Source organism: Alligator mississippiensis, chromosome 6 (assembly GCF_030867095.1).
Source record: "Alligator mississippiensis isolate rAllMis1 chromosome 6, rAllMis1, whole genome shotgun sequence".
Classification (NCBI taxonomy): domain Eukaryota; kingdom Metazoa; phylum Chordata; order Crocodylia; family Alligatoridae; genus Alligator; species Alligator mississippiensis.
Genome location: NC_081829.1, coordinates 46,255,729 through 46,283,558, shown reverse-complemented (window position 1 = coordinate 46,283,558; position 27,830 = coordinate 46,255,729). Strand labels below are relative to the sequence as shown.

The following is a 27,830-nucleotide window of genomic DNA, read 5'->3' as shown; positions in this document are numbered from 1 at the left end:
TCTGCAACTTAACTAATATTGATAAACATTTAATCTGCCAAATCAATTTTTCGCATCACTTGCTATTTTATGGGCATTTATCAGCAATCTTTACTGCTCAGGTTACTTAATAAAACCAAATCTAATATAGTATTAACATGTACCTGCATATTTACAAATGATGGCTGTGGAGCAAGACGTGCTCTCTCACAATTCTGTTGTGCAGCTGCGGCCCTTTCTGCTGCTCGTTCACTCCCAGGAGCCTTTTTATCAGCCACTGGACTATCAGAAGAACTCAGCTCGGTGTCAGACAGCAATCTCTCTGCAGTGCTGGAAAAGCAGAGTAATTTTTTTATGGTTTACTACTTCATTAGCCATTCTATGCTTTTTTCAAAATTCCATTAATATTCTTTCCTAAAATTCTATTTTTACACCAATTTAAAAAAAAAAAAATCTCATTTACTCTGAATAGGCTAATACCTGAACTTACAAACACACTGATCTGATAAAAATACGTCAGATCAAAAAAGGTTCCTAGTTCAGCCCCTCATTTGCCTGAATGCAACTTGAGCAGCTTCACACCCTGTGAAGATAAAATGAAAGGGAAAACCATGTCTTGGAAACTCCAGTTGCACTTATAAAAGCATCTATTAGAATAACTTTTCACTACAATGATCACCTTTTGTGGGCACTTTCCCCAAGACACAGAAAAGCAGTCATACAGGTTTCCCTCGCTTTATGCATGTTCTGTACATACGAATTTTCTCTTATGCAATGACCATTTTTATTCCAAAAATTAGTTACATGCAAGGTAAATTCACTCTTCTGTGATAGGTGTGGCAGAAGCCCGCAGCCAGTTACTTTGTGCAGTGCATTGTGGGAGTGATGCGTACCAAAATATAGTCTCCTGTGTGGATCTGTGCTCCTCACTCATTGTCTGAGACAAGTATTTCTGTAGTTACCATCCCCATTATGGTAACATTCACCACTACCCTGTGCTTGTGTATGCTGTCTGCTGTTGGTAAGTACCAAAATGTTCTTGTAAAAGTGGGTCTGGGGGTCAGTACAGTCGAGATCTTGGAAGATATCCCTATTTGTGACATTATAATGTGGGTTCCCTTTACATGAATTCGAGTTATGCTGAGTTTTTCAGGAACACATGTAGAGCATAAAGCAAGGGAAACCTGTATTTTAAATAACTACATAATTCCTAACAAAGAAAATACCAAGGTAAACTGCATATATGCTAATAATGTACAAAGAGGGTGCGTCTACATGTGATGCTATGTCGCTGTAGCAATGCACTAAGGCAACGTAGTGCTGGCAGTCACAATCCATGATGCCGCAGCTATATCGCCATAGCGACGTGCTCCCTTGTTATTGCATGTTGCTACCACGACTTAACAGCTAAAAATAACTGTACAAGGTGCACATGGCACAATACGGGCTGGTACTGCACCATCATTTATTACTCCAAAAGGAAGTACTAAATGACAGCGCAGTAACAACAGCGCCGTAGGGGCACATGTAGACATGCCCAGACAATATTAAATTGTATTAATCTAGTATTCCAAAGCTATATAACTAAAATCAAAGAAATGTACATGAGGGTATACATAACTATCATTATATAGTAAAATAAATAAAGGCAGCTAAGCAAATTAAAATTTAATTATCCTGAAGAACACTGAAAAATTCCCAACAGTGAGGTATTTTATGATGAGTTCCCAAGGGGAGACAGTGGAAACTCTCTTCAGGTTATTTAAAACTTCTGAATGCCAGCCAATATGGCTTTATGACTGGCAGGTCTTGCCTGACCAACCTCATCTTCTATGACCAGGTAACATATGCCTTGGACAAGGAAGATGATGTGGACATCATAAATCTGGACTTCAAGGCCTTTGACGTAGTTCCCCATGATGTCCTCATGGTTAAGCTGGGGAACTGTGGCCCAAAGAGTACTAGTTGAAGGGAGCAAATCAACATGACGCAGGGTTACCAGTGGAGTCCCTCAGGGCTTGGTACTCAGGCCAGTACTCTTTTAACATTTTCATCAATGATATAGATTCAGAAGTCAGATGTGAACTGGCCAAGTTCGCAGATGATACCAAATTATGGGGGAGGGCTGTCATACTGCAGGACAGCTGGGAATACAGGCCAACTTGGACACACTCTCGAGGCGGGCTGACCAAAACTGGATGGCCTTCAATGCAGAGAAGTGCAAGGTACTGCACCTCGGTAGGAAGAACACTCAGCATACTTACAGGCTCAGCAGTGCTACACTTGCTGCCACCATGACCAAAGGGGACTTGGGGGTCTTGATTGAACACAAGATGAATATGAGCCACCAATGATGCAGTGGCGGGCAAAGCTAACCAAACACTGGCATGCATGATGAATCTCAAGAAAAACCAGGGAAGTCATCCTCCTGCTTTACTCAGCCCTGGTGAGACTGTAGCTGGAGTACTGCCTTCGATATTGGGCCCCCCCACTTCAGGAAGGATGTGGAGAAGCTTGAGAGTCCAGAGAACCCCTTGTATGATCCAAGGCCTGGAGGGAAGACCGTATAAGGAGAGGCTGAGGGACTTGGGACTTCAGCCTGGTGAAGAGAAGGCTCAGGGGGTACATCAGGACCTGGGAGAACACTTGTTCACCAGAGTCCCCCAAAGGATAACAAGGTCTAACGGCCATAAACTCCAGGAAGGCCGATTTAGACTGGATATAAGAAAAAAGTTCTTTATGGTGTGCATGTCCAGGGTCTGGAACAAACTCCCCCCAGGGGTGGTGCAAACACCTACTCTGGACTTCTTCAAAAAACAGCTGGATGTATTTCTTGCTGGGGTCACTTGATACTGGTTGACTTACTGCCTATGATGGGGGAGCTGGACCTGATGATCTCATGAGGTCCCTTCCAGCCCCTAATGGCTATGAAATCTATGAAACTAGACTGGAGGAAAACTGAACAAAGTATAACTGACAAGAAAGAAAATCTGAATTGGAAAAAGGAGATTGATCCAAAAAGTGTTATCTACAGATAATTGCCAATTTTTCAATTGGCCTTCTTCAACAACTTGGGAAAGTAACTTTATTTGCTGAATATTGTTTGTCACTAAGAAAAAAAAAATCTCAAGTGCACGACTTCTCATAGCAAGGACAGTCAGTGATAAAGTTCTACTGATGTTAGTATAACTATAAGCTCCTCAGAGAAGAGAATTTAGGAGGAGAGGAAGGGAAGATGGAAGCAATCTTTTTGGGGAGCAAATAAAAAGGAAAAAATTAAATGCAAAATGTAGTACAAAAATATGAAGAACTTCTACAAATAGTAGAAATATATTAAGTACAGCCAAGTCTGATTAAGAACAGTTCTCCAAATATTCATCAATGACTGAACCAGATATCCTGACCTAAGGAACATGTTATATATTTCTACCATCACTAAATTCTATACTTCTAAACTTAGAAGTCTTACATACTGTAAGTGAGAGTTTTTGGTGCCTTGCAATAACTCTACAGTTTGTCTCTTAGCACATGATTGTTTTGAAGAACTCATCATCTGCTTCAGATCACTGGCACTGGCTGAATGTGATGGACTTCTTGGCATGCCTACTTCTACAAAAGCATCATTGCAACCTACAAAACCAAGAAAAACAGCGGTAATATAAAGCCCTTTTTATTCCAATACAGTTATTATACATAATGCTAGCAGTCATTGCTATGAAATTAAAACTATTTTCACACTCTGTATGTAAATCTCTGTGATTTAAGGAAAGACTAATTTATTCAAAGCTAAATAGCCACAGTTATTTCATTTACTTATATTCAAGTATGCATTGACATGTGTGGTTTACTGCAAACCTGAAGAATATTTTTTCAAGTTAAGCAAGATTTAGCTATACAAGGATACTGTCAAAGCTAACAATGTCAGAAATGACTGGGGATTTTGGATGCATTTTAGGGATTTAGGTACCTCACTCAATACAGGATGTTGAGGCTGACTGATGAGCACTTTCTAGCAATCAGTCCTTTTAATATGTTTTGATTTCGGCAGTCAGAAACTGAAGCACTCAAAACCAGCAGAAAATTGAAAAAAAATTTTTTGTCTAAACATCAAAGTATCTGAAAGTACCTACATGTGAGACTGAACAAAAACAAAGTAATGTTTTAACATTAAACAGCTCAACACTTAATTTTCTTTAGAAATATGCAATCAGTCATAATTTAACTGGCCAATGAGTATTTCATTAAAATCAATGTTCAGGGCGACTGTGAACCTAACAAAAAAGAAACTTCCTTTGCACAAACATAATATATGTGAGAGAGGAATGCAGCCTCTCTACACAGTCTTGTTTCTTTTTGATAAATCCTGGTTTACTTCTCTTCCACAATGGGAATGCAAAGATTTCTGTGTAGCTAACAAACCTATTACATTGATGAAAACATCAAAATAAAATACATAACTAACTTCCCTGGTTGTCAGAGGGTTTTTTTTTTTTTTATAGGAATATAACTGTGTTGGTCAAGGGTGGGGTTTTGAGGGGGGTTGGTTTGTTGTTGTTTTTAAACCAATGCAATTATACTAGCACACAATTGTGAACTGGTTCCTTATCAGTGATGTTTTTGAAAGGTTAACTTGCATGTGTGTCCACACTATCCTACAACAAATGTGAATTGGTTCCTAATCAGTAACATTTTGGAACTGTTAAACTGTTATCTGTATCTGCACCCACAGAAACAATGTGGTGCAAACACATTAACTGATCTTATAATATTCATGGAACTGGACAACTTTTATACAATCTCTTAGATAACATGTGTATGATATAAGGCTTGATTGTGAAAAAAAATGGCGGCAAAAATTTCATCTCAACATGTGATTATTTGTTTGTGAAATGAACATACATTAATCAAATGAACATTACCACCAATTACTATAAAAAATACAAGTCAAAATGTTACCATCTGTAGTATCTGATTTGGCAGTCACTTGTTCTGAGGTGCTATGACTACTTGTTGGTCTTACTGGATCACTGTGGTTTGTGCTCAACACATTTTCTCCTAGTGATGAGGCAGATAGTGCAGCATAGCTGATATTTGAGGTCTGAAATAATTAACAAAATACGTTTTAAAAACATTTTGATATATGACTTCCTCCTTTTTCCTTGCATTCACACATGAATGTTGGCTACAAGTTTTGCTTCTTTAATGATGAGGTTACATTTTGTAAGCATTTATATTGCAGTCAGAATCTGAGTGATCTTAGATGAATGACAGATGGTTTTTCTTAAATTATTTTAGACTAGACTCATAACAAATAAGACAAATGGTCATCTAGGCTGTACATCACAATGCTTACCTTCACATGACCATTTAAAGAAGTTGAGCCTTTTTTCTTTTCTGGTTGCATACCACTGACATGGACATCAATGGGAGTCAAGCCAGGAGGGGGAGATGGCGTATTCTGGCTATAATTAGGTACTCCAGATAGCAGAATACTAGTTAAAGTGGCTTGGGCAGTAGACGGTATCATCAGGTGTGGTATAGCAGAAAAACCTGTATAAAAAAATTATGTCATGTTTGGGTTAGCTGACAAGGTGAGTATATCAGATAGTAAATCAAACTGAATTATGATGGAATACAATATAAAATCTTTTGGATTTAATTATACTGAACATTAACATGCAAAGCCAATTATTTAATGTAGTATTTGATACTTAGATTTTTATATTTTCTCATTTAAAAAAATACTAGAAAGTTGAATATTACATTATAAAATGCAATTATATTAATCTAAAGAAATCAAATTGGCATATTTATACATTTATGTGAAACAAAGGTTTAAGAATCTCTACTTGTAAAACTTCTAAGAGAAAATGGTACCATCTTTTACTTTCTTTATTCTAGTGGCCTAAATAGTTAAGAATTGATCTCATTTGTAGTTAATTTCTACTAACCTGTGGCATTTGTGTTAGCAAGAGATGCTGCCCATAATGTAGGGCTAGGTGTGCCTGAACTTGGACTCTGTAAAGGACTAACAGAACTATTAAGGGCATTCAAGAGGGAGTTTGGAGTAGTGGAGGTATTGACAGATAGGGCAGTAGGACCCAACAGACCTGTGGAAAAATTACACATAATGCATATTCATGTGTGATCTTTATTTTTTAAAGATTATATTAATTATTTTTAATACACAACACTATATAACAATCTGCTGATTATTTCTGATTAGAACATACACTGTAATTAAGACAGATTTACTCAACTGAGGATCAATGAAAACCAGGGCCTGTTTGGATCTCAGGAAGCTAAACAAAAAGAAGGAAAATCTCTACTCCTTTTCCAATCAATCTATTTGTTTGCACCACTGTAGTATTCGAATGCTTCTGTTGGCTGCTGTGATTAAGACCTACAACACCCTGTGTATCTACTGAATGTCTCCATACTGTTTCTGTCAAATTTTGCTTCGGGGAAGCATCACCTCAAAATCAGAGGTAATTGCTACTTTGCAGCTTCACTGTTCTCAGGCACCTAACTTTCAGATAGTATTGGACAGTGCCATGGTGAAGAAAAAAAGCTGTCCTCACATAGTAAGATCCTGATTCACCAACGTCAGCAAACCTGTTTATTCCTAAGTACTTGCAAAATCAATGGTTGGATTTGACTAGTAATTTTAATATTGAAGATACTATTTCTATATTGATATGTTACTAACTGGAACTTATTTATCAGTATAAAATTTAAGCCAAAAGTATTTAAACCTTCCCTCGTTTGGATTACTTTCAAGGAGAGAATAATTGTAACACAAATAAGACAGGAAGTAACTAGTTTTATGTTGACCATGAAATAAGCTATTTTTTCTTATGACTTGTGGTCTTACATCAGGATCCATTCTTGGGAGGAAAGTGGGGTCTGGTGCTTGTGCACTCTGTCTACATTTTTAACAATACTCCTCCTGTGTTCTGTCATAAATTTACGCTGAAGTGGATGGAGAGATGATTGGAGAAGATCCACTGTGGGTGAGCTCCGAATGTTGGATTATTATCAAAATGTTATAAAATATTTATCTTCATTCAAGGAGTGTTTGCATTTCACTCAAGTAGGTTTCTATTTGAGAAATCATCAAGTATCTCTATTATACATAATCTCAAATAATATGTGACCTTCCCAATACCTGTGATCAGTGCAAAAGTTCTAAGTAAGAATAAAGTATTTACCTAGTCCAGTGAGTCCTAGCCCTGCTGAAGACAAAATGTCCAAACCAGGACAGGAGAGGCCAACAGGGCATGAAAGTGTAGATAGATTTGCTGCTATGGTGATGCCACTACTTTCAAGTCCCAGGAGACATTTCCTTCCCTCATACATGTTTAAGGCATTTCGTTCCACACTTTTTACAATCACAGACTATTAAAAAAAAAAAGCAGCTGATATAATAATATAATATCAAATTTGTGTAGTACAAGCTTTATGATACTACTTGAGGGCTACAGTAAAGTAAGGTAACAAGACAAAATTAGCTGAAACACTACATCCATTGGTGGTTATTCAGGCATCCAATAGTCTACGGAATTGTTAAAGAATTTTTAATATTTTTGTTCACCTTTAAATATGCAAATAACTTTGTTTTAAGACCCCTACTCCTATTTTTTTAATTAAGTGAGGCTTACAAAGGGAAAAAATTGAGGATTATCAGCATTCACCATGATTAAAAGTATTATGGTTGTCCATAATAAAGACCACACAGGGGTGCTGTTTATGTGCTATGTCTATATATCTATATAGAGAAGTTAAATGGCAAAGTCATGTCAAATTTATAAGAAACACTTCACACAACAGTATTTCATCTTTATTTAAATGACATGCTTTCTACTAAGGTTTATATAGATGTCTGAGAATACAGAATGTAAACTATTTCTATCTATTCAAGTAAGCATTTCTACATTTAAAATCAAAATTGCTGACATGATGGAAAGTGTGTCAGAAGTTAGTCTGTTGATTTGAACCCGTTTAAGGACAGATGTCTGGTTTACAAGCCTACTTAAACTGTTCAGTACACATGGGGAAATAAACACAAAGCCCTGATTACATTTAAATCAGGAAAAGGCAGAAGAAATGTTTTAGTAATTATTAAAATATTAGTGAGTTAGCTGTATTAGAGAGTTAGCTGTATATGATGAAACGTGGTCAGTAATACATCATAGTAGATCCGCTCATGGAAGTGACTCCACTCTCCTGTGAAATTGTTTGCATGGCCAATACTTTGATAGAACAGATGATAAAAATGTTGTCAAATCTTTTATAAAAAATATGGGGAAAAAATCAGAGCTAGTGTAACAGGCATGATTTCAGCCTAAAAACATTTTTCCAAGTTTAAGATTAACTGAAAAAAAAAATGGAATTTCCTTTTAGTTTAAATCTAGTGGGGTTAAAGTTCTGATCTCAGAGTATATGATTTCAATGAAAGCAAAAAGGAGCATTTCCTTCAATAAAGTAGAATCTGATCCCATGTCACCACAGCAGTAGCCCTAGGAAAGACAAGACAAAAGAAATCTGCATGGTTCTTTGAAATCTAGTATCAAAAAACATTATAGGGGCTTCCAATAAAGAGAGCATACATCACAGTTTGCAAAGAAAATATTAGCTTTTCATTAACCTTGCTTGGTTGTTTTGGCTTTGGTTTAAGGCTTATGAAGACATCCAACTGTTCCATTAGTTGAGTGATAAACTGGGGTTCTACTTCAATTTCTTCCTTCATATCAAACATCAGCACAAGAGGCAGGCAACCCTGGAAATTTAAATACAAAAGTTTTTTATGTAAAGATATGTTCATATGAAATATAAAATTTCAGCTAAAAATGGAAAAAGCATTACTATTCTAATTTGATGATATTACATCAATGACATGTGCATTGTATATGATGATCTTTGCATATCAGAATTAAATAGGGCAGAAAAAATAATAATGATCAGCATTTTTCTCCTCAGAATTTTGACCAGAAATCTTGACAGTTTGAAATTGGGACATAAAAAACTATATTATGTGTATGTTATGTTTTCTATAAAAAAACAGCTATTTGAATGATGAACTTTTGGAAATGCCTACTATCTAATTTTAAATACTGTAAAAATAATATTTAGCGCTGTTATTTTCTCATATTGTTAACTTTAAGGGCAGAAGAATTAGTGTGTGAAGAAACAATTGGATAGAATACCTCCTTTGAGATTGGAGGTACTACTGTAAAACCATAATTAAACATTTGCATTTGTCCCATGCAAAGGTAGCTAAATTTACATTTTCAAAGTTTCACATGAAATACCTTTGAAATACCCACGTTTTTACTATCGGACAACACAGATGGGAGAAGAAAGAAACAACTACTTCTTTTTACAGAGCAACAAACAAATGCTAGGTGTTCTGTAAAAAATGAATAAATGTGATGACTATTTCTAGGAGTTGAGAATTTAAACATACTCCGTGTGCACATTAAAAATGCATAAGAAGATAGTCAAAGCCAGTGATTGACAGTTCACTGACTTTGTTTCAGAAAATACCTGATAAAGTAGCCAAAAATATTAAACTCAGAGGATAATCTTACAAATGGTCTTAAAACCTAAATAGAACATACAAGAATACTTCACTGACCACTGAGATGCAGCTACTTCTGAGCTAGGAAAATAGCAGGAGTTCAACAAGTTACTCAGTTTAGAGCAGAAAAGAAAGAGGAAAATAGGATTGCTTCTTTCATAAATGAACACCTATTTCTGAAAGCACTGATCAAAGTATTTTGTCAGATTTAAATACTGTATAATAGACGTTATATTCTCCTGTACATTCTCAGTCTAACAATCCTTTCTAAAAAAATAACTCTTCATCTATGAAAATATCCCATTGGTGACTGATGTGTCTGTAGCACTTCTGAAAAAGACTGCAGCAGTGTCTGAATATGGATTTAGCAGCCTTGACTTTAGTCACTTATTTTTTAAAAAATTGGCATACATCTATTTAAAGGACAGAATAACTATGTTGAGACTGCTAACTGAAGATGAAAATATCTTCCTAAAATCAGAAGGTTAACCAGGTAACTAAAAAGGCAGAAACAAAAATGCTAGAGAAGTAATAATGTTCAGATGGTCAAACATTTCAAGATAAGTTTGAATTAATGCTCTATTGATTAAGATAAAGAAAACAAAACTATTTTAAGGATTCAACTTTTGGAAAACTACAAAAAAAAAAAAAGCTTAACTTCAGAAAGTTATGTTTGCTAAAGCAGAGTCAAAAGTAACCATTCTTGGAAAATAATACACATTCAAATCAATAATCCCCACCATAACCCATTTTGCTGTGGTAATACAAAAGCTAAGAACATCCAGTTCTCTAGGACAATCACTAGTGCAAGCCCTGGAAGTGACAACCACAGAATCAGCAGGTTAGGTAACACAAAGGAACTCACTCCTACCCCAGCCCATGAACAGGAGTCTAAGAGGGCAGGGAAGCCCAGGGCTTCCAATGGCAGGCTTAGCTGCCTGTACACAAAGGCCAGGAGCATGGGGAACAAACAGGAAGAACTGGCCCTTCTGCTAGGCAAAAATGAATACGATCTCCTAGGGATAATGGAGACCTGGTGGGACTCCACCTATAACTGGACCACAGGTATAGATGGGTATACCTTGTACAGGAGGGATCATGTTGCAAGGAAGGGCAGGGGTATAGCCCTCTAGGTGAAGAAGCTTTACATTTCCCTACAGAGATTGGCACCCAAGGGGGTGACTTGAGACCCTCTGGGTTACAGTAAGGGGAGAACATGGTAGGGGATGTAACTGTAGAAGTTTATTACAGACCTCCTAGCCAGGAGGAAGAGCTTGACCATGAATTTGCTAAGGAACTGGCAAAGGCTGCACGCTCTTGGTGCATGATTGTCATGGGTGACTTCAATCACCCTGACATCGCATGGAAAGAGCATTCAGCCAAATCTGATCAGTTGCAAAGCTTCCTCACTTGCACTGACAAGCTCTATTTGACCCAAGAAGTCTATGGGCTGACAAGAGGTAAAGCACTGCTGGATCTGGTACTGGCCAAAGGGGATGATCTAGTCAGCAACCTGAGGATTGAAGGGAAGCTTGGTGACAGTGGTCACAAGTTGATGACTTTCTCTATTCATCATAAATCTGGCAAATCAGTCAGCAATGCAGAAATCCTTGACTTTAGAAAAGTTGACTTTCACAAACTCAGGAGATTGGTTGTTGTGGCCCTGAGAGACCATGATCTGACAGGGAGGGGAGTCCATAATGAGCGGTCGCTCCTTAAGGACTTGATCCTAAAAGCACAAAGGAAGATCATTCCGGCCCGTAGGAAAGGTAACAAAAGGGCTGGGAGACCACCTTGGCTCAATAGGGAACTTATGGACCTCCTGAATCTGAAAAGAGAAGCTTATCAGGGATGGAAGTCGGGAACTACCACTAAGGAGGATTACACAGCCCTGGCCCACATCTGTAGGGAGAAGATCAGAAAAGCCAAGGCTGAAACTGAACTCAGACTGGCTACGGGAATCAAGGACAAATAAGAAGTCCTTCTTCAAATACATGGGAAGTTGGAAAAAAACCAAGGGCAACATTGGACACTTGCTGAACTAAATGGGGCACCTGACAACTGACACCCAGGAGAAAGCTAATTTCCTCAACGATTACTTTGTGTTGGTTTTCCACCAGTTCAAGGGGATCACCCTGCCTGACAAGATGCAGGACTGCCAGGGTAAGGGTGATCATATGCCTAAATTGGCAAAGGTTTTGTGCAGGAACAGCTTGAGAGGCTGGACATCTACAAGTCAGCTGGCCTAGATAAAATGCACCCAAGAGGGGGTGTCCACACATGCTTTCAGCAGCTCAAACAGAAGCAATGCAAACTTGAGCTGGGGCTTTTTGCCTCAGTGCATGTGCCCGGACATGTACTTTGTTGTGGAGCAAATTGTGTCTCTTGGGGCAAAATAACTCTGCTTGGCTCCTCCCAGATCTGCAGCTAGGGGGAACTAGAGCCGGGGGCCAGCACCTGTGCTGGCCCCAACAGTACAGAAACCTGCCCTGGTAAGCAGCTTAGGGCTACTTGATCTCAGGAGCTTCTGAGGCCCAGCCACTTGGCATCTGGGGACACTAGCCCCTTGTGTCAGCTAGACTACTGAAGCAGCATCCCAAATTCACTTTTTAAAGTACCCCAAAATCCACATTCTTCCACAATTAGAACAAGAGACAGAGAGAGAGGGGGATTGATCAGATAAGCAATGTTTTATTGCTATATTTACAATGTTAAAGAAACCTGGAAGCCTACCAGTGTGTCTAGCATCATAATAAAATACATTCTAAATATCTATGTTTTAATGTTTGCTTTTGGTTTCCTTATCACATGGTAAGTGTGGGGTTTGCAGGAGGGTATGGGAAGGGGGTGGGGGCATGTGGGTGGGTGTGGAGGGATGTGGGGGGGTGCAGATCAGTGTGTGGGTAGGCATGGGACTGTGGGTGTGGGGGCTGCTTAGGAGGGGTGGGTCTCCTGCATGAATGCCACATGCTCCTGGTGGCTGGGGGGGCACAGCAGCACTGGTAGCAGCAGGAGAGCAGCAGTGGCGGTAAGCTTCCGCAGATGCCGCTGGCGCTGTCGGTGGTGGGGGGAGGGGTGGCGAGCACCGACTGGGGGTCGGCGACCACCTGCAGATGCTACTGGCAGCAACAGCAGCAATTGCTGGCTGCCCACAGACACCAGTGGTGGCGGGGGAGGGCGGGGGGGTGGTGGTAAGCGACCTTTTCTGAGGGGGTGCGCTGCCACGCTCAGGAAGTGCACATGCACCCGCATGCACCCCCTACATATCACCAATGGTCCCCTGCCACCCACAGGACAGACCCCCCCCAGCACATGGACTACCCTGCCTGCAGTGTCCCAGGCCCCCCAGGGGCTACAGTCCCCCCCAGCACCCCCCCCCAAGCTGGTCTTCAGCCCCCTGCTCATTCCCTTGCTCTGGACGCTGGAGATGAGCAGAAGAACAAGCAGGAGGCTGGAGAGAATAGGAGAACAAGCAGGAGGCTCATTCCCCCTACCCCTGTTGGTTTCCCCTGCCCTCCATTCATTCACCTGCTCCCTATTCATTCCCCCGATCCCCTGTTCATTGTCCCCCCATCCCCCATTCATTATCATTCCCCTATCACTCTTTGGGTCTGACCACGGAGCCAGTTCCCCAGCCATCAAACCATAAGGTTGTGCAGTTGCCAAATTTTACTGTGAGGACATCATGGGAGACCAAATCTAAGGCTTTTTTGAAATCATCAACCTCTTCTCCTTTGTCCGGGTAATGTGTCACCTCATCATAGAAGGAAATGAGGGTGGTTACGCAAGAACTACCCATAATGAAGCCATGTTGGCTCGCTCTCAGAATGTTGCCTTCCATCAGCCTGTTGTTGATGGTTTTTTTGATGATTTTTTTCCAAGGTCTTTCCAGGGATTGAGGTCAAACTTTTTGGCCTGTAGTTCCCTAGAAGTGCAGTCTCGCTGGAGGACAGGCTGGCAATTTAGACCAAACTGGACAGGCTCGTAAGGTGGGTGGATCATAACCTGAGGACATTCAACATGGAGAAATGCAAGGTGCTCCACCTTGGGGAAAAACAACCCACAGCGTACTTATAGACTTGGCAGTGCTAAACTCACTAGCACCATGACCAAAAGAGACTTGGGGGGTCATGACTGACCAGATGAACATGAGCCACCAATGCGATGCCGCAGCCAGCAAAGCAAATAAAAACTCTGGCTTGCACCTACCGATGCATCTCAAGCAAGATCCAAGAAGTCATCCTCCTGCTTTAACTGGCCTTGGTTAGGCCACAGCTGGAGTACTGCATCTAATTCGGGGCTCCACACTTTAGAAAGGATGTGGAGAAGCTTGAGAGAGTCTAGAGGAGAGCCATGCGCATGATTAGCGGTCAAGAGAACAGGCCTTATGAGGAGAGGCTGAGAGGCATAGGACTCTTAAGCCTGGAAAAGCAAAGGCTCAGGGGTGACTTGGTGGCAGCCTGTAAGTATACAAGGGGTGTGCATCAGGAACTGGGACAATGTTTGTTCACCAGGGTACCCCAAGGGAAGACAAGGTTTAATGGTTGCAAACCACTGGAAGACCGTTTTAGACTGGATATAAGGAAAAACTTCTTTACCGTCCGATGCTCCAGAGTCTGGAATAGACTCCCCCGAGAAGGGGTGCAAGCACCTACTCTGGATACCTTTAAGAAATGCTTGGATACTTATCTTGCTGGGGTGATCTGACCCCAGCTGGTTTCCTACCCCTTGGGCAGGAGGCTGGAACCGGTGATCTCGCAAGGTCCGTTCCAGCCCTAATGTCTATGAAATCTATGAAATATCATACCTGGATTTTCCAAAAGCTTTTGTAAAGCCAGTTATGTATGGTAATATCAAAGATCACACTGAATGTTATTGGATAAAAAGTCTCAACTAAAGGTTAAGAAAACAAAAGGAAAAACATGGAAATTTTGAAAGCTGGAAATAAGTCTTCTTTATATGTACATCACAAGATTTGGTATTTTGACTATAGTTTTACTATTGTACATTTAGAACATGTGGGTAAGGATAATGGAAAAAAGGAAAGAAAATAAATATGTCCATTCTAACACCAATATTAAATGGGAAGACAATTAAAAAGGTCCAACTGCAGCAGAGATTTCTGTGGTTCAAGCAGCATTTTTGGAGAGAGGTTGAAGATATAAAACTATATTGTCAATATGGGAAAAGTTTAAATATGTATGAAAACAAATGAAAAATCTAGTAGTACTCGCAAATAAAGCACAGACCAAGCTGTTTTATACAAAGACACTGAATTAAACTTTCTTGATGAACTTACTAGTGCACACTGGAATATAAAGAAAAAGGCAGATGGACTGCCAAGCCATTGACAAAATTATATGCTTCTATGACTAGCATGTATTTATGTATTTGTAGCATGAAATGGTTTTCAAGCCAACATTTAAGATGGTCTGTAATTTATTTATACACCAATATAACCAGTGAGTAAACTTGTCAAGTTCAGTACAGACTAGTATTAATGCCAGGTTCAGAAGACATTTAAAAATAATTAATATTATTAAAATATGACATATGCATGTCATAAAAAGACATGCAATATGTATGTTAACATTTTTGTTGATGTGTTATTCTATGCACAATGTCAAAAATCAATAAAAAAAGAGTTTTCATTCACAATAAGTTTGTCAACTTCATTTTACATGTGATGATTGTTTAAAAAATATGAGTGTTATCACTACTATGTAGTTTACTCAGCTAAAAAAGCTTGAAGGAAACTTAACCTTCATGTACTTTCAAAGGGCTGAATATAGTGATCTCTTAAGGCTCTGGGAAAAAAACCAAAACCAACCAAACAAAAAACAAGTCTTAATACCTCCCCTTAAGCCTGCCTTTTTCCATTATCAGTTTTTATAGTATCCAGCACTTTGACACACTTTAGTAATTCACTAATTGCTTGCTTAGGTTGCTTGTTTTCTGTTTGTTGTTCTTAAGTAGCTTCTAGAGATTAGGATCAAAGAACAGGTTAGGTTGATGCACATTTTGTCACCAAATATCTCGTTACAAGGCCAGAAGACAGTCTTTTTAAATTGGTTTGAAACATCAGCAGCACATATCTGGACTGCTTCCAGGAAGCTAACCATAGCTAACCATGAAACTTAAAAGATATTAAGCCAACTGTAGCTATGAGTTTGTCACCACATGACCGGTTGAAAGTTTTCACTCAGTTACTTCTTTACAAAACATACAACCCATTAATTCTTAGTGAGGTAAAACAGATCACATGTTGCTATGTGAAAAAAAATTACTAGGAAGTGGCAGACATCTGATATCAGCACCGATATTAAACTTGGGCTTCAGTTATTCTAAGTACCAGCTATTACTATGAAGAGACATGGCCTTATGCATAACAAATGTTATAGTTATTAATACAATAATGCCTAATGGATGCAATCAGGATTGGGTTTACAAAAAGCACTCCTCCACCAAGGCTAGTTTTGTCAAAGGGACAGACAAAGTCTATGTAAGACATTTACTGTGGAGGTGACTAATTAGCTCCACAGTAAAAGGTCATTTTCTACACATGTGGTGCTATTAGGATGGAGTAAACTAATGAACTCTATCATAGGATGGTACTGCCATCTTACAGCAGAGTAGTACAAGTACCATCTTACAGCACAGTTATTTACTCTGCCACAATGCACATGTAGATGCTGACAGGGCTGGCTGGGGCATGAAAGTGATTCAGTGAGGGGCTGTCTGTTGGCTAGCCCTGCACCGAAGCACCCTTGTGCCGCAGCCAGCCCCTGTGTAGCACACTGAGCTGGGCTGGAGCAGCCCTGGGTTGGCAGGCTGACCCACAGGGGCCCCTGTCAGCTGGGGCTGCTCCACTCCTGCTCAATGTAATGTGGTCCTAGGCACACGTGCAAACACCGTGCCTGGGGCACATGCAAACTGTGCTGGAGTATATTCAGCCACATTAATTACATGTGTAGACATGCCCTCTGGGTATTCTGTATGAATCGCATCCACATGACTTCTACTTAAACTTGCTCCCCAGAAACTTGTGACAGGTACCCCTGTCAATAGCTCCAGAAAGCTAACTATTTATCCTGCAGACAAATAAAAGGAAGAAGAATCAATGGCCAAGAAAGAAACAAAAATGCCTGTGTGAATATTCTTAAACCCAATTTAAATTATGCATGTTTGTATTCTTACTGAACAAGAGCTACTTTATCCTGACACTACAGGACATTTTTATTAATAAAATATTTAAGGAACTACAATTCATAGTAACTTCTACACAATACATTCAAAAGAAGAGCTGTCAGCTGAATCAATATTGTGTAATAAGTCATTTGCATTTTACAGACAAATTGGGCAAACTTTCTTTTAGTTATTTTTATACAGAAATTACTGAAATATTTACCATGAGATATTGTCTGGCAAGACAGACAGACTCAATAGTGCCCTGGAGGTAGACAGTGGATTTCTTTTGTGGGTTACTGGGGTCAGGGAAGTGGATCTGAGCACCAGTTCTCTGCATGATATGTTTGATGTTACTGCCATTTCTACCCATCATAAAGAGATGATGTTGTGCTGCAATGTCCAGCTGTGTGCTCACTGGGATTGCAGAGGCCAAACTGCCTGCCAGATGTTCCAGAAGCATTGCTGTTCCTTCCTACAAGAAAGAGAAAATGCATTGCAGATAAACTGCCAAAACAGCACACCCAAATGCAGGTTGCCTCAGGATACATTTGTTTTAGTCACTGCACATCTAATTCTGAAAGAAAGTTGCAGAAGAATATAAAGGATTTTATTGCATAAATGAAAAACTGAAAGATGCATATTGTTTAAAATTAAGTTGTTTCTGAATTATGAATCAACTTTACTTCCAAGTCTCCATCTTATGAAGAGCTGTACAATATGCAATTGGCTTCACAGGGGACAGTTATGAGGATCTTAATGTCCTGGCCCCAATCCTGCACTCCAGTCCAGTATTCCTGTGCACCTACAGTGAAATCCATATGAACTACCCAAACAGAACTAATTTCAGGACTTGGACTATGAAGTACTAATAGACTAGAGACCACCTTACTGCCATAGTGGTCATCTGCACAAAAGCTCAAGACAGCTCCTTTGGCTTTATGAGAGAAGGTAGTGTTGGCAGGATGTGGTCAATGAAAGGCCCTTTCGTTCCATCAAAATTTGCTCTTTTTCTCCCTTTGTCCAAAACAGATCTAATTCGTTGACTCTCTGCCCATGTTTGGAGTCCACATATTGGACTTGATATATGGAAAGGGCTGAGGTTTGTATGACTTGGTGTTGTTTTTGCTACATTGTTCGCTTACTAGATGTTTTACAGTAGGTGGAAGAGGCTACTGCTCCAGTATTGCTTTTTTTGTTTTGGATTGGGGTATTAACCGTTTGCCAGCATGTCGAGAATTTGAGTCACCTAATGTGTTAACAGTTTAAGCTGAAATGAAGGCATACTAGGGTGAAAGCCAAAAAAAATCAATCTTTAAATACAGATGTTGTTTTATCAAAAATATTAGCCTTTAAGATCAATCTATACAAATCACCATGTGGTAACAGGCAGCCTTACTAATCAGTCACAGCACTGCAACTATACACTGTTTAACACAGTAGTGCTTACCCTTTTGGCCCTGCATGCCAGATGGGCAGGGCACGGCCGGTCTGCAGTCCAGATTGAGCCCCTGTGCCAATATTGGGCTATGGAGCCTAGCACTACCCCCTCCCTGCCCCAAAGCACCAGGAGCAGGCAGGCCCTGGGGTCAAGCACCGCCCCCTTTCTGTCCCAAGTGCCAGGCTGAGGTCCTGGGGTGCTGGGATTGGGTCCCGAGGGCCTGGTACCACCCCCACCCCTGGGATTTGGCCCCAAGGGCCTGGCACTGACCGTTCTGCCCAAACATTCTGGGGCTGGGTCCCAGGTGACTGGCACCATCCCCTCCTACCCCTGTGTCCCAGGATTAGTCCACAGGGGCCTGGCACCACCACCTCTCACCTCAGTGTGCTAGGGTTTTGTTCTGTGGGCCTGATGTCATCCCCTCCTGCCCTTCACACCAGGGTTGGGCCCTGGGGCCCAGTGCCACCACCACCCAGCCCTGCACATTGGGACTGGAGGCCTGATCCAGTTCGCAGGAACCCAGTATCTCCCTGGGTCTGTAAATTTGATGGTGGGGGAATCAGTGCCACCGCTCTCTCACTGCCAAATTTCCAGACCCATGGGGAGCACCATGAGCTGGATGACACAGGGTCACAGGCTGGATCTGGCCTGTAGGCCAGTGGTTGAGCACCGCTACTTTAACAAAACTGTTTAAGCTATTTACATATTTGAGACATTGAGAATAATACTTAATAAGTGTATTAAGTGAATTACCTGTACAGCACTAGTATTATTCTGTGACCCCCTGACAATGACAGTAGTACCATACATTCGAGAACGTTGTTTAAAAGAAACTGAAATGTTGTAAGTCTGTGATATATGCTGAATTGTGGGAGAATTAGGATCTGGGATTGGTTGGAGAATTCCAGCTATGGGTAATTCAAACATCAGTACCAATGGAAGGAGCTCCTAGAATGAGATTGAGATTGAGACAAACCATAGCAACTGTGCAAAATATAATCATACATCCTGCCACAATGCAAAGCAAATTCAGAATTTTCCTATTACTCAGCTCTGATAACATTTAGATTATCTACAGACGCCATAGAGTTCCTTTACAAAAATTCAAGATACGACTATATTTCAAGACTGGTTCTTCACCCTGATAAAAATAGAAATAGTAATTGCTTCATAGTCACATTTTTTTTTAAAAACACAAATGGCAAAAAGAAAGGGTTTTTAACAACTAAGAAGTATAAAAATACAAATTATTTTTCTATACTTGCTTATACATATAGGTATCTTTGTAAATATGTACACAGGAGTCTTATTCATAGGGAGCTCGCTGGAATTACAGAGACCATGGCGTCTTATAAACCAGTCTGTAAGTCACTATTTCTGCCATAACCACCAGAGCTATTAAGCAGTCTTAATATAAATATAATAATGTTAGAAGTGTTAATAAGAAGTTATTTGATCTAAAACGAGTATACATTCCACATTTAATTCATAGTTATTTGCGATACATACAAAATCAAAATGGAAAATGATAACAGAAGGAAGAGTACAATAGCTAGATCTGGGTCTTTTGGAGCCCAAATTATTTATTCCAGCTGCATTTTAAATCACAATTATTGTCATTCTTGCCTAAGTCATGAAAATCTCACAACAGTGTTGCATAAGGATTTTGTGTAGGTCTGCTGCGGAAGGTAATTTTAGCAGATATTATTTTCTTGCACAGCATAACTTATGCCTCCAAATAAGGCACACACCTTGCTTTTGGAAGGTAGAAAGTAGAAAAAAAGATATGTCCAGAGTCATGGCCAACTGTGTGACAGAGCAAGTCCTGGAAACACAGAGTATCCCAAGAGATGTGGTATTCCAAACAACAGTATGGGTGAGGCAGGAGGAACTTCCTGGTAGGACAGGACAACAACAAGACTAGGCCCCAGCCCTGTCATTGCAAGGGCAATGCAAAACTGTTACTTCTTTGCTAGAGGTGCAGTGTTATATCACTCCATATTGTATTGGTACCAATACAAGGAAAATTGTCATTATTGGCAATGGGGTTTTTTTTGGCTGATGCGGTTGATAATGTTGTTGATAAATGTAGCATGTATGCATGTAGCCACTGCATGCACACAGCCAGGAATGCAGCCCAGTATCTGGGCAGTAAGTCAGGGGGAGAGGGGCGGAGGCAGGCTGAGGCTCCCATGGTGAGGGAGGGAGTGGGTCTGGGGCAGGCACTGGTGCTGCCCAGCCAGGGCAGGGTGGGGTGCGGGGCAGAGCCGAGGCTCCTCTGGGGGGCAGGGACACAGCGCCTGCCATGTGGACACCCCCAGAGGAGGTAGGGCTATGGGGTGTACTACAGCCACCCCTAAATTCACAGTAGCTGTCCTGTAGCTCTTCTCCCAGCACCACCATTGCCCACTCCACCCCACTTGCCTTGAGTGCAGCCCAGGCCCAGCCCCCCTGCCAGGAAAAGGCTGGTGCAGCCCCAAGGCTGGTCAGGCCCGAGTGCGTAGTGGCAGCCCTGTGCCCTGCCCGTGTAGTGCCTGCCCGTCCCAGACCTACTCCCTCCCACACTACAGGGGCCTTGAGCTGCCCATCCCCCCATGTCCCTTCGCTCACTCCTCCCCTTCCGCCCCTCCCTCCTCCCAACAGACTTACCAGCCGGACACTGCTGCCGGGCTGCATATGGCTGATTAATAATTGGCCATCAGTATTGGCCCCAAAATAGTTATTGATGCACCCCTATTCTTTACTGTAAGTAGCTCTTTATAAGTTCCTATAAATTATAAATTGCTGTTTCCTGCCACACACTTCATCAAGACACTACAGACTGAATGCAGCAGCTCACTCTCCCTCAGCTAGCTCATTGGCTCTTTAGCAAAAAGCTCATCTGTGGCTGTGAGAGGATTAATATTGGACTCTGGCTCTGCTGTTTGTATCCATGGAGAGAAATGGCAGCCATCTGGGCAGCCATGAGTCACAGCATCTGCTTGTTCTGTTCCACCTTGCTTCTATTCCAGTCCAGACCAGCTTTCCCACTTAAAATATGCACCCCAGTTTTGAAGGGCTCATTTGATGGAGGGCTGGGAAGAGGTGGACGATGTTGTGTGGTATGCAAGTAAATATGATTATTTTTTAGCATAAAGACTGCTAGACGATAACTAGTTCATACAGCTCATATTAGGTATAGCCTTTTTATTGGTGGGTTCGAAAAAAATCAGACCAAACCCTGAGTGAATATATGCTTGTGCATTAATATGGATTCGTTGCATTTAATCCATATGGCCACAAATATTATTCACATATTTCTATCATAGACAAAGTGTCTGTGAAATTTTTAAAGCTTATTTTTGGATTATTCTTTTAAATCTACTTATAAAATTGCAAACAAAAATTATTTTCTCTATGAATATTTTTTTTCTCATTTTCTTGCAGTTTTGGACTTGGTGATACGATTTGCATATTGGCCACAGCACAGAATTAGACAACCCTAGATAGACTACAGAATTATTGTTTTTCTCTCAATTGTTTTCCTCTACAGTGTCTTTGCCATTTTATTTCTTTAAAATACATAGTTACCCTTATTCTAAGTCTGGCAGACTCCACACCAGCTGGTGGTCCTGCAATAGACACCTGGAAATTGAGAACATATAAAATGATGTAGTGTTCTTATGAAGCATCTAAGAAAAAACCTCCAAATGTTTACATTCTCTTTAAATATTTTTTGTTCTGAAAGCTTAAAGTAAGCAATTGGGAGGCACCCCTCCACTGCAAATAAATAAAAGTATGCTATCTTTATTATTTATACATTAAATCCTGGTTCATCCTGGGTGCTTTACTGAACTTGAAGAAATTTATATTATAATGAAAGTCTGAAAAATACATATTTAACTTAAAATTGACATTATAGAAAAAAACTCGGATGTATTCAAATCATAATCAGTATTTATCTTTTTAAATGCGATAACGCTAAATGCTGTAATGCGGCATTTCATTTTTGTTAGGTATTTAGGTGGCAAATACATTTGTTACATAAAAAAAAAAATCAGTAAATAAAAACACCAGCAAAACTGCTTGCTTTGCTTCTCTACCACAGCTTTTACACAGAATATTCAAAAGATTTTTGATAAAAAACATTTTCAAAAAAGTTATTTGTTATGAAATGCAGCTTTTTATGGGAAAAACCTCATAAAAGAAAAAGTCTTTAGTTTAACTTGGAATAAACCAATGAGTTTCCATACTAAATTTTATATAAAAAGCATATTTCCCTAAACATCAATTGTTTAGTGAAAATAATCAAACCAGAAATGTTTAGTATTTTGAAAAAAAAAAGTAATACTTTTATATTTATGTAATACATTCCATATTCTATATATGTTATCCAATTGATTTATATAGAATTACATACATTTATAATGCACACAAAATATTAAGTAATACTTACTTGATTGCTTTTTTCTGCTTGGTTATTCCTATTTGAGTCTGGAAAGTGGATGTGACATCCTGTTTCTTCCATTACTTTTTTAATGTTATTGCCACCTTTACCAATTACATGAGAATGTTCTGTATGTGAAACATCCATCTTCAAGGTGACCCTGTTACTCTAAAAAAAAAGTCAAAGAATCTATTATTTTTGGATTCTTTTAGAATGGAGTACCTCTGAGCATTAGTGTTCTTCAGTAAATGGAATTTATACAATTATGTAAAGCATTCTGAAAATCTAATTTTATCAGTGGCTTAACATCAACTGAAGCATACCAAGTACCATGCCCATACTGTCATGAGGAAATCATATGGAAATAAACATATTAGGCTTCTACACCATGAGTCTCCCAAATGACAAAATGAGGGGACTGAGAAGTACGGCAGACAGATGTCACTTGACATTTTCAGTTTACTTAAGGTAGGAGGTTTTTTTTGGTGGGGCGGGGGGGTTGCTTTTTTTAAACAAATTTCTACACTGTTGGAAAAACAGTGGTTAATTTTCTAACATCATACCTTTTGGATTTTGTCAAAATTCTTATTATATGCTCTTTTTTGTAGGAAGTATTTAATTGTGCCAATTGCAATTAAATATATGGAAGTTTAATGCAAACACATTTTTGAACTCCACATGCACAATAGGATATTATTAACTAGGAGGAGTGTTTTAATATAATAGTGTATTCTACCCCAGAGATCCCAGCTGGTGATCTCTACTTCGTGGATCAAAAGGTCACTGTACAGGCCAATAAGGAAAAATGACTTAAATTAGCTTCAATCTGGATGAACATAAGAAATGCTTACGTGTAGGCTACAGTTCTTAAGTCTCAGAAGAAAAAAAAAAAGCTCAGCAACTTTTAGAAAAAGAATAATATTATTTAAAAAAAAAACAACCAAAATTGAAGCTTTAAATGGTTTTAAAACTAGGGTTTTTGGTACTTTCTATACAACATTTAAAATAGGCCAATAAGGATGTGTTTTTAGTTAATTTTTCTTAGATTTTTCAGTGTATAACAATCCATAGAACAGCATATGCAAAAGAGCATACAGTAAAGGAATGACTGAGCTGAAGATTACCCAACAGACTTTAAATGTCAGATGGCACAGAATTCCTGTCCCCCACAATCCCAGGAGCAAGTCTGGCTGAGAGGAGAAAGCCCTGCTTTCCAAACTCAGCAAGACCCATCCCCTCACAATCACAGGAGTGAGTCTGGCTAAGTGGGGAACCCTGACTTCTCTGCTTATGGAGAGGTGCCATAAGAATCCCTAGGATGCCTCTCTGTAAGTGGAAAAAGCTGGACAGGTGCTCTAGGGGCTTGAAAGGCCTTCAAGCCCATGGAGCAACTGCCTGGGTTGTCTGGAGAATGCAAACAGCTCAGGCTGGACATACTCTCCCATCACAGATCTAACAGACATCTGCCACAATAAAGTGGCAGAGTTTATTACCCCCTTTTTGCCTTTTACCTGAGTTTCCTTTGATGTGGCTTGAAAAAGGGTAGTGACAATTATTTGCTCATAATTTGTGCCAGCATAATTTTTTTTTATGGTGGAATAAATGAGATGCCAGGTGACACGTGCTTCCAATCTTACAGAATCAGAGGTATAATCTTAAGGTCCTTCCTTCAGCCTATTATATGGACCCTCTTGGTGCTTCCACAAGACCCTGGCCATTCATCCTAAACCCTGCACATCTCATAGGTCTCTCTCTCCCCTTACCTTGTCCTCTAGTTTTCTGCCAGCTTGTCGTCCCTCATGACCACACAGAGTTAAACTACTGAAGCCCATAATGTAATAAGTATGAAACACCAGGCACTGGCAAGACCACCACACTGAAACATAATTGGTGCTTCGAAAGCAAGCCATTTGGGAGTTATGATGAGTAAAAGAGAAAAAGCAGGAAACCGTTCAGGAAGTGACATCACCTCATGTCTCACAAACGTCTTCTCAGATGTGCTGCATGCCAGTATAGAAGCTGACCTACTGTAAAAGTTAATGTTACTCACTATCACTGAGATCCCACTGAGTACAATATAGGGGAAGTTTCCAGTTCTGTGATGATTACCCAGCCATTATCTTCATTTTTTTGCAAGACTGTTTAGATTCAATTTTAGATTGATGAAGGTCAGATTATTTCTGCTGATCTTGTAACTTTTAAATATAGTATACATTTCTCTGTAGTGAATTGATGGTTACACACCCAAACCTTCATAAAATAAATTAACAAAATTCCAGCAGGTCTATCACCTTTACCATTTTTGTATATCTCATCCCTATGGCACATTTCAGACTTTAAAAAAAAATGACTTTTACTAACAAATTTTAATGTAAAATGTCAATAAAAATGACAACCCCTTCACAATTTCAGCATGCTGCTATACATGTTGTGTAACAAAAATATACACCTGAACAATAGAACTTTCTTCTTACTTTTGTGTCTAAGACAGACATGATCCTCTCTTTAGCTTCTTTAACATTTTCTTTTCTTCCAGAGACTTTAATATGTGGATCTATACAAATAGAAATAGGAAATAGTAAACAACATATTAAAACAAGTAGTAAACAAAAGACATGGAAAAAATTATGAAAATTTTACTAACATGCTTTGAACAATCTACTTTAAATTAGAAATCTTTTTCACAATTTATTTTAAGAAACGGCTATTAGAGATGTATTAAAGTTTAGAAAAGAGTTACAATACTAATCTCTGCCCACTGGAGTCAGCTAAATTACTGACACATACTATTCAGTTCATTCACCCGACCAGTTTTTTCCATAGGGTTATTACTAAATGTATTGTGTGGCATATCTCAGAAGTAGTTTTGCTTAAATCAGAAAAAGTGAAATGAAGGAATCCATAAAGTAATCTACTATAGTGCAGCGTGTATATGTAGCAAATCTGTATCAAAAAGTTTCTCTGGATGAAATCTAACGAAGAATAACTAACAACCCCTTCTGAGGCCAGCTTATGCTTCTAAGACCCAGAACCAAATCTATAGACACTAGCCAACACATGGTACCTTGTTTTTCATCAGTTCCTATAACTGCCTAAAGCTGCTTCCATCTGAAAAAAATTTTCAATTTAATCTTACTCATGTAGCTATATTAAATGACAATCGGTACATATGCAAAATAACTGCCATTCTTGGGTTTTACAGTTAGAGGCATTCAATTTTGAAGTAGTATATACAATTCATCTTCTATCATTTTACTTAAATGTTTGCCTAATCAGATATCAAGTATTGGATATGAACCATTTTAACTGTAAGGTCTTTTAAGTACATATTAAACATAACACCGGTGACAAATTATGAGACTGAGTACAATGACAACTTAACAAACTTGGGGGGGTTAAATCCTGAAGTCCATACTTGGTCCTAATGCTCATTGAAGGATTTTGCCCAGAGAACTTTATTTAGACTCTGAAGTAAACCAAGTGTCAATTAACTGGAAATTGTACATTATATAAGATGGCAGCACCATCTGGTGTCCAGAAATGTGAATTACCATAACACAACTAGAACTGGGCCCAATTCCAACAATTCTAAATGTTCAGGTATCTGAACATTTAGAATACCTGATCTGGATTTGCAGCTTTGGCCCCATGCCTGTCTCTCCTCTCCACAACAGACACTATTAATATGCCCTATAATATGTATGAACATTTACCTGGGTGAAAACAGATGATGAAAAAATTAATTTCACTTTTTTAATTCCTTCTAGATTTGCCTGGCTTTCTGGTTTTATCAGATTGGTGGAAGGGGGTTTAAATTATAACTTGTAGCCTTAAATACTCCTTTTATCAATGTATTTATTTTTAGGGAAAAATAAGCATTACACTCTTAATTTTTTTCCCCTAAAAACAAGGAAAAAAACCACCTATGCTACCAACGACAATTATGAAACTCAGTACCATGTTAAGCTCATTCCTTTCAAGATCACAAAGAAAATTTGTGAGGAAAAGGAGGTTAAGGTTGTAATGACACAACAGTTTTAAGTGCATAAGAATGCTCACATATGTTGCAAGCAAGTAAAATCTGCTTTGATAATCATTCTTTCCACTAGGAAAGGACAAATTTTTTTAAGCCAAAATCACAATTTTACTTTTTCATTACATATGTGAAATAATGTTGTGCAACTGATGTAATTCCAATTCCAATTTTTTTTTTAACCATTTGGGGTTAAAACATACACCTGAAATTTAGATTAAATGACAATAAATGCCCCATAATACTGAATTGCTGAACAAAAAATTTCCATTTAGTTTCTCTACAAATTGCTCCAAAAGTTATTCATTAATGGCAATATTCACTTCCAGATCATTGATGAAAATGTTGGAGTAGAGACATTAACGTGTACTGTAATTAAAACAGGAACAGTGGTAACACCAATTAAAAATACTCAATGAATTACAAGTTGGGAGGAAGGGATTTGGATGCATCAGTGAACAAAAACAAAACAGTGAATTATTGATAGACAGATGAGTAGACAGATGAGTAGAGGTACAACTGTTGATTTAGCAAATATCCACCACATTGGTGGACAAAGTATGTATTTCCTATTGATTTGCAACAATGGCTTTGAACAAGTAAAAAGTAGCAAAAGGAGAACACAATTAGAATTCCAAAAGACCATCTGGATTTCTCATACAGATTATGACATTGGGAGAATGCGAAAGCCTGAAAGGGGGGGTCAAGAAACTTACCTGGTCTTTTGCCACCTTGCAACATAAAAGGATATCTGCTTTAAATGTAAGCATAAATGACTCTTCCTTCTCATGGTCTTGATGTAGCAGTTGTACAGACTAATATTGCTCAAATACAATTTTATATATACACTGAAAAATGACTGAAAACAACGCAATGTGCCTGGGCCATTGCCACATCCAGTGTTCTGAGTTTCTCTGCCAACCCAAAAACTCAGCTTGATATTTGAAAGTCAAGCTGAGATACTTTCTTCTCACTCTTCATGACATTCTTCCCTCAATTACATCTCTGCAGTCCAGTATCTTGTAATTATTTGCTCAATGATAAACTGCACTGCTTTCACCAGATTTGCTTAAGTGTGACCTATTGGCATTGTTATTTGAACACAGCAAGACATTTCCTTGATGATGTACAGAAGTATTTTTTTATTATATTCATCCTTTCAAAGTGTTCTTTGATACTCTACACC

The 27,830-nt window shown here is 39.1% G+C and overlaps 1 protein-coding gene across 2 annotated transcripts in view; it reads right to left on the bottom strand.

The window, feature by feature from the left end:
* BICC1 (BicC family RNA binding protein 1) overlaps window positions 1–27,830 on the bottom strand; it is a 246,362-nt gene that overhangs the window by 29,504 nt on the left and 189,028 nt on the right. For both annotated transcript variants that reach the window (XM_006267113.3, XM_059729841.1), the window contains 12 exons: window positions 25,086–25,165; window positions 22,621–22,779; window positions 21,756–21,809; window positions 18,939–19,133; window positions 16,968–17,219; window positions 8,627–8,758; window positions 7,191–7,377; window positions 5,931–6,089; window positions 5,333–5,529; window positions 4,936–5,077; window positions 3,453–3,609; window positions 144–309 (listed from right to left, as the gene is read on the bottom strand). In XM_006267113.3, the coding sequence (XP_006267175.1) occupies window positions 144–309; window positions 3,453–3,609; window positions 4,936–5,077; window positions 5,333–5,529; window positions 5,931–6,089; window positions 7,191–7,377; window positions 8,627–8,758; window positions 16,968–17,219; window positions 18,939–19,133; window positions 21,756–21,809; window positions 22,621–22,779; window positions 25,086–25,165 (1,880 nt within the window). The remainder of the gene's footprint in view (window positions 1–143; window positions 310–3,452; window positions 3,610–4,935; window positions 5,078–5,332; window positions 5,530–5,930; window positions 6,090–7,190; window positions 7,378–8,626; window positions 8,759–16,967; window positions 17,220–18,938; window positions 19,134–21,755; window positions 21,810–22,620; window positions 22,780–25,085; window positions 25,166–27,830) is intronic.